The following is an 8,046-nucleotide window of genomic DNA, read 5'->3' on the forward strand; positions in this document are numbered from 1 at the left end:
AGCATCAAATAAGCCTGTAAGATTAGAATTACATAGTGTTAAGCTATTTTATTCTAGTTATACAGTCCTTTGGCCACATCACATTCAACTGTTCATTTAGCCTAGCACAGATCTCAATTAATTAATCCACAGGGTTTCTTTCCAAAAACAGTTTTAATGCAGTGCTAATGAAGACCACTTAGTTAATCTTCTGCCCCTTCATTTAAAAAGTGATTTTAAACGTAATTCAAAGAGCACTTTGATACTAACAGCTCACTGCAAAGACTTCCACTGAGAAGAAAACAGTAAGGTAAAAAGCCCCACACCCTCTACCCTCATGCACACAGAAAAGATACAAAGACATGACAAATAAAGATTTGTAAGACATTTTACTTGTAGAAAAACATCATTGTACCATAATTTCACAATAAAAAGGTAAAATCTGTTTGGTGTTACACAGACATGGTGTATCAGTGTATCATGGTGTACCAACAGGTAAAACAAACTGTAGTACTTCATATGAAAGGGATGAGATACACTGCTGGATTTAGCCACTAAGCCCTGGTGCCTCTTTGCGGATACTTTCTTAATTACAGGTCCTCTCTGCTACATACAGCATCTTCTGGAATACAAAAACTGGGAGTGTTGAAAGATACTTAAATTTATCTGGAAAGCTCAAAGCCAGAACCAGTTTCTCACTACGTAATAATAGCTCTACCAGATCATTGAAACAAATGGCACCTTGTATGTAAACTATCTGTCCCATCATCCTGCTCTCCCCTTATATAAAAAAAAAGACAAAAATTATCTTGATAGAGAAAATTGTTTCATCTTCTTGCTTCTGTATTCATGCAACTTCAGTATCAGATTTCTTTATTCAGATACTAAACTTTAAAATGAACAGCTACTTATCGTGGGTCTTTTCCACCATCTTCAGTGCTAATCTTCCAACCATTAGCAAACTGTTAAGGGGGGGGGGGGGGGGGTGGGGTGGGAAACACAGAATTTAGTAATAATAATAACAATAATAACAACAATAATATCAATTCATTTTCAAATACTTCCCATGTAACTGCTGCATGAAAACAAATTTCACAAAATATGATTCACTCCATCTCTGTTTAATTAAGCAAATAAAAAATTACACATAGGAGATTAAAGAAAAAAAAAAGTATACTGTATTGTACCTGACACCAGCAATTAGCCCTGCAGGCATGAATTTTCCAGAGTTGTAAAATCTTGTTCCCATGACGGCAGTCAGTGTTCCAGATGTAACTTAAATGAGAGATTATAGAGTACAGTCAGGCAGAGATGCATGTGTGTGAGAGAGATGGTACAATTCAGAACTAACAGAATAGAGAGAAGAAATGAAAGGGGGTTGTTTCATGCGATAGACTAAGAGTCAAACTTTGCAACGCCTCAATACATGAAGAATAAATATTCTGAATCAAGTTCTAGCAGACAGTGCACTCCATATGCTTCTGCACACGCTTCTCAAGTTTCTTTGTCAAAACATACCTCTTTGGAGACTAGAAAAAAAATCTATGCTAGATTCCTCTGGAACCTACTCCTTCCCTCTGCACAGGTGAGCCACTAAACATGTGCACATAATTCCCTCACTTTTCATAAAAGGGAGACAGCATTTATGTGTCTAACTTGCAGTAATATTCAGAGAATTAACTGATTTACACTTGCAGAAGACTTCAAAAGGGAAATGAGCTATGTAAGTGCTAAACTTTACCAATCCATTTCAGCCCTGCTAGACCTTCCACTAAGATCAGAGTTAAACATATCCTGACTACTTGACGGAGACACAGAGACGGGTAGTTTCCCTGAGTCAGTAAAACAGAAACCGCAATCCCTGGAATGCAGGATCTCAAAGAAACACTGAATACTAAGAAAACTACAGGCAAAACTTAGCAATGCAATCCTTAGTCTTAGCACACATCTGCTACCCAGTGGTAACAACTACACACAACATGCTGCTCCAACCACATCTGCAATTGCTTCTGCGTAGTGACTGGTCCTCCAGGACCCAGCTCATATCAAATCCCAATCATGGCATCCTTCCTCCCTAACACCACCCTAAATACTCTCATTGACATCTAGCAATCTCATATAAGGAGATATGCAAGAGATTAGGACAAGAAAGAACTAAAATATTTCAGTATTCAAATGCCTCAACCTCTAATCAGTAGCCAGTCTTCATATACACACTTCACTACATGTAATTTTGTCTGAAACAGAATACACCTTCTCATAAAACTTTAAGCACAAAAAGGACAAAGACTCCATATACTACTGAATTACAGAAATGTTTCTGACTGTCTCACATTTGGGAAAATACTTTCTCACTCTTCTTAAGCTTGCTGTATCCACACAGTTTACTCCAATTATTTAGGCTTGATCATGCACAGCTTTTGACCTATCTAATAGATGTGGAAGTGGATTGCACTGCAGACAATGCTGAAGTGGAGAGAAATGCTGGGCCTTTTGCTTTCACTTCTGACTTTCACATGTCAAAGAGCTAGACACTGTGTCACTGCTTCAGTGAACAAATGCTATAGTCTGTGGCAACTCTCCAAGCACTAAGCAGTGACTCTCCGTATTTAGCTTCTCCAAGTCAGGGAGAAAGGAAGCTCCAGTTCCAAGAAGGAGGAAGAATAAATGGCATTACTGAAGCTTGCTTCTGTTACATCTCCCCAGGCATGCAACACATTTGTAATTCCACATATCTGTCAAACAAAAATAAGCCAATCACAGTCTCTGCCATTTTCAACAATAACAAAATAACCTGCTTAGGGGTATGGGCAATCTGCAGGAGAATCACACTTCCTGAACTGAAATGCTCCACCCTCCTGCAGAATGTTGAAAGTAGGATCCAGCCAAAAAGAGGACACACAAAGGTCAGACATCAATTTACTAGCACTTCCTTTGTGCTGTGATCTTTCAAACATGCCAGTATGAGACAGATGCATGGTGGCAGCCACTAATTCAGCAAAGTCTGGGGATTGAAACATAGCTAGTGCTAGAAAACTGCCACGCACTGATATCTTCTATAGACCGTGAATGGAGAGGATACTACTAACACACTGGCCAGAGATACAGCAGCCTAACAAGGGTCAGGCACCAGCTGAGCTACAGGAACTTCCTACATGTATTTTCTCAGCTCACTTTAATTGCAAGGTACTCTACTCATTGGTGAACAAGAAAAGTTCAAGTCATGTTATTTTGCAACTGGCATGAGCTTTAGACACATACAGGTTAAAGTGACAGATGATAATCTGTCCTAACTTAATCGCAACCCTGAGTTCTATATGGTAAATTGCAGAAAGACAAAATTTAGGAGATTCACACTGTACTACATACAAGTTTTTAAACACAAAATGCTTATTTGCTTTACTTTGCTAAAGGATGTTAAACAGTGGTATTTGGTTTGACTGTCGCTTTTAAACTGCCTAAGTTTCACTTCATCCTAGCACACATTTTCCTTCATAATCTGTAGGTTTTCTGACATTCAGAAGACAAACTAATGATAAATAACAACTATTTCCTCTTCTGTTTTTCTGTAAAAAAAGGAACAAAAACGTCAGTTTGAACTATCACCCAAAGCACTGTATACTTCTTGCAAAAGGGATGCAGTAACATAGTGAGAAATCACTGAGCAAGACACACCAAGACTAGCAGTTTTTAATACACATTCACAAGATATGCTTTAAAAAAATAAATAACACTAACAGCTTACACTCCAGAGAGAGCAGCCGAATTTGGCCACTAATGGAGATTTTTCACAAACCCACAAGTTTAAAGATTGGATTGAAACGAGATTTCTAACACCATCAGTTTAACTCTTCTGAAAATGCTTTTATGTACTCATTTTATGTTAGGATAAATATCATCCCTTCTAATTAAAATTTTTAAACAACTTACTGAGAGAAATCCAAACATTATTTGGATTCTGTGAGAGCTGATAGGCACCCAGTCCAGCCAAACTCCCAAACAAAAGGCCAGCAGCTAGTGATGGGACACTACCTGAATGAGATAATGCATTTATTAGAAGCTTAGAAATAAACTTGCTCATCAGCTTATTTGTTTAGTAAACCACCAACATTAACAGAAAAACAAAAAATTGCATTCATTGTAATAAAGCAGATTAGAGGGTGTTTTTTTCTTTTAAAATATTAAGACCATGCTGATCTGCACCCAGAAACATGTGCAAATACTCTTTCATAAGATACAAATAGCATTAGTATTTAATTCTTTAACAGCAAAGCCATTAATACGTCTATGATGGAAAGAACAGTGAGAAAAGCAGAAGAATCAGTGTTTGTGCACTGAAATGTGTTGTTTCAACACAGCAATACCAGAATTTCTTGAGAGGCAGTAAAGTAGATGGATTAAATATTAAGGGGTTCAGATCAGAAAAAAAGGCACGTGGACTGAAGTGGGCAGGAGGGCATGCAGACAAAAAGCGTTGCTCAAGAGTGGAGTTGAATGAGAGAGGTCATAGCTCTTAAATACACCTGAGATCTGATCCAAAGGTAACCGCAGATTTTAGAAGAATGCTCCCTGGACTCATCTAAACTCTGGATCAAGTCCTCAGTATAAATGATAATCCCAAGATACAAGAAGATAAAGGATACTACATCCAAGTTGGTGATTTAAAGATCACGTCAAGTAATGAAGGGGTATGACCACTGTGAGTGGTAAATGCCCCCAATAAGGCTAATGAAAAATTCAAGACTTTATGCTATTGGGGGTGGTTCTTTATATACTCCATTTTCCAGGTCACCTTCAAAAGAGTCAAGATTGCAAAGCTAAGCTGATAAAGATCTCCTCTCAGTGTTACAGGAGGATTGCATATTGCAACCAGAAAGTAAACATTTTTCAGTGGTCAACAAAGTAACTGTGACATTGCTTCAGATCCTGTTTTTTGTATGAAAACTAAAGAGTTAAAGATGACAGAAAGCGCCATATATTCTTGTACATTACAAGATGCACACTCTAGTAAGAGGCTGTTCTGCACAGAATACAGTTTAGCAACCAACATGTTATACCTACAGTTCTTTCCACAAGCATGGGAGCCAAGAAATAGCCATCATACCCTTGAATTTTATCTCAAGGCATTGTTTAAGCAGTTATGACATACACACTCTAATAGGACAACCACATCACCTTTGGCTCAGGAAGTTCCTGAGTCTCAAAACACTGAGACACAGAGAACTGACTAAATGAAGAGAGGAAAATCAATCAGTCTTTATTTGCCCTGTTCTTTTATTCTTCCCAAGGCACCTACTGCTGACCACCATCTGTATGGGTAAACAGACTTTCTGATGAAAGAATGCATCACCGCCTTAACTTTATGGATGAAGGTTCCAATTTTTTGGTGGTTTCTCCAAGTTATTACTAGGGAAATGACAGTTGTGGGTTTGAATTTTGTTGTTTAATCCCTTCAGGTCATGATAAAAGTTCTTGCTCCCCCTTCAAAAATCCTGTGATCCAGATACCCTCACATCGACATGGCCTTGTCCTCCCGTATGGGACGAGATAATAAGGGATTTTCAAAGCTGAAAAGGCAGTATTGTAGCAGGGATGAATCCACAGTTCTGTCTGGAGGAGGGAAAACTCGGAAAAGGGACAGGAAAGAAAAGCAGTAGGCCAGAGGGTAATCTTATGATGCAGAGTCCAGAAAAGGAACCAGTTTAAGGATCGATTTGCATTGTTCAGGATCCTTCTGTAAATTGCAGTATACTGTTGCTATCAAACATTAAAATGTGAACAAATCTCTAAGGGAAAAAAAAAAAAAAGGTATTTTAAGCCATACAGAGCATTTATAATAAAAAGTTTATATTTAAAGTAACCGGGGAAAAAAGCCTTTCTGAAGCAAATTTATGTCAGCTCTCCCAAAGAGCACAATGCAGAGGCAGGACAGGAGCATCTACCAGAAAGCAGACTCTTGTCTTATCAGCCAAAAGCAACAGCTCAACCCAAAAAGCACCACACCCCAACAACAGCAAGATAGCAGCACATGGCACAAACCGATAAGGTTTACATCTGCGTTAACTTCGAGATAGGACGCCTTGGTAAAAAGCCGCCCAGCTCACACAAAGTTACTGGGGGAGTTGAGGGGAGGAAGGAGAGGGAGATACAAGCACCTTCCCACACCGTACCTGCTTTTGCATAGCCAATGACCCCTCCTGATGCCACCAGAGCGGCATAGCCAAAGCCGAGCCAGTCCACTACCATGCCGAAAACTGGAAAAGAAGTTAGTGTGAGGATCAGTATCCCAAAGCCCAAAACACAGCGTTTTGCCACAGGGACTTTTCCACGCGCAAGGCCTACTTAAAGCCTGAGCCCTAAACCGAGCTCAAGAGCTGAAACCCGATTTGTTGGGAACGCAGCCCTGGGGATAGCGGGGCGCGATGAGTCTCTCCGCCCTACTGCGGAGGGTACGCGGACAAAACTCACCCGTCCGGCCACAGCGCTCCACAGCAAACGGGGGCGGAGCGGGCTGCGGAAGGGGAAGCGAGGGAGCAGCGCACCGCCCAAAGCTTCCCTTTTCCGACTGTTCTGAAACCAGCGGCGGAATAATCAGCAAACTGCAGCGGGGAAAGTGCGTACCGCTCCTTGGGGTGCGGAGGAGAAAGCCTTGGCGCCTTCTCACCTACCTACGGATGACTCCCCCTGCCGGGGTATCGGGGATGCCCGAGCAAGCCCCAGTGCCTACAAAAAAAGAGGAGAGATCTCAGTGCAGACGAGGTTTTGTCTTGTTTATTCAGTGAGGGGCAAAGCTCCCTCCTAACTGCATTCGTGTATACCCAATCTGTCCTAGTCGTGTACCGGAGTGTGGTACAGCTGAGAATTCGGGGTTGGGTTTTGGACTAGCATGAGCTACCACTGTGGGCTGCTGCTAGCTTTGATCAGTAATTTCAGTATAGCCCTTTCATGCAAGATTTCTATAATATTCAAATTATAACCACAGCTAGTGCCTTTTTTTTTCCCCCTTTTTCCCCCCCTTTTTTTTTTCTGGAAAAAATAGAGATGTTTACAATGGTCTACAAAGATAAACACTGTTTTTTTTTTTCCACGTGCTGGAACTGCTTTCTCCAAGTAAATTGTTATGCATGACGTATTCTGTTTGGTTATGCAATTACCTCCCAGGAACATTTCACCATACAGAAAGAAAGCACTCCTTAAGCCAAGGCCCGAAGCTGAGGGGCTTCAGCTTTTTGTAACAGAAGGCACAGAACATCAGAGGCCTGTGCTTCCTGCAAAACGCAGCACTGACTCCCTCCCCCCTCCCCCCCGTTTCTATACTGGGCATGATGTTCTGTGGTATGGGATACCCCTTCGGCTAGTTTGATTCAAGTGTCCTGTTTCTGCTTCCTCCTGGCTTCTTGTGCCCCTCCTCATTAGCAGAACATGAGACTGAAAAGCCCTTGATCAGGGTAAGTGCTACTTAGCAACAACTAAAACACTGGTGTGTTACCAGCATTGTTCTCATACTAAAGCCAAAACATAGCCCAGCACCAGCTAGGAAGGAGAAAAACAACTGTTACAGCTAAACCCAGGACAGTTCTGTAGCTGCATTTCAGATTTTCTCATCTCTATGAATCAGCCTAATGGTCAAAAAGTGAGGAACAGTTTAATTCCCTTGTTGGCTTAAGTGATTTAGATACAGATCCCCTATCTCCCTGAAAAATGCCCCAACGAATACAGATCTAAACTATCCTGGATGGGGTTTCCCTTTCTGTTAAAGCTTTGTAATGGCCCTGAGGTTCAAGTTTCACTAGGCTCTGCTTTGTAATCCAGCACTGGGGATCCCCCAAGAGGGGAAGCAAGAAAACTGGAAGAAACCCACAGCTGCTGGAGCTGCTGAACTCACCTAGGGCCCAGATGAGATGCTGCTGTTTCTTGCAGCCATAGCTTTCCATCTTCTCTACCAGTGTCATGCATACTTATCTTTTCTGACACAGGAAGAGCTTTCTCACCACTGACATCTCTTGCTCTGCACTGCTGCCTCCCCTCTATTATTCCAAGCAGTTCCTGAAAACTACAAAGGAAAAT

The 8,046-nt window shown here is 41.1% G+C and overlaps 1 protein-coding gene across 3 annotated transcripts; it reads right to left on the minus strand.

Annotated features, from left to right (window-relative positions):
• Positions 1-349: 349 nt before the first annotated feature.
• On the minus strand, positions 350-8,032 carry LOC134163249 (transmembrane protein 14C-like). 3 transcript variants are annotated; one of them, XM_062617942.1, is made up of 5 exons: positions 7,865-8,032; positions 6,150-6,233; positions 3,910-4,011; positions 1,167-1,254; positions 350-941 (listed from the first exon to the last, which is right to left on the minus strand). In XM_062617942.1, the coding sequence occupies exons 1-5, from the start codon at positions 7,929-7,931 to the stop codon at positions 884-886; spliced, it is 399 nt and encodes a 132-aa protein (XP_062473926.1). In that variant the 5' UTR covers positions 7,932-8,032; the 3' UTR covers positions 350-883. The 3 variants fall into 3 exon arrangements, with proteins under 3 accessions (XP_062473926.1, XP_062473927.1, XP_062473928.1); XM_062617943.1 differs by lacking the exon at positions 7,865-8,032 and adding an exon at positions 6,448-6,561; XM_062617944.1 differs by lacking the exon at positions 7,865-8,032 and adding an exon at positions 6,322-6,433.
• Positions 8,033-8,046: the final 14 nt, after the last annotated feature.

The sequence above is a fragment of the Pezoporus occidentalis genome, unplaced genomic scaffold, assembly GCF_034315485.1.
Source record: "Pezoporus occidentalis ecotype Australia unplaced genomic scaffold, CSIRO_AGI_Poc_V1 ctg2, whole genome shotgun sequence".
NCBI classification, from domain to species: domain Eukaryota; kingdom Metazoa; phylum Chordata; class Aves; order Psittaciformes; family Psittacidae; genus Pezoporus; species Pezoporus occidentalis.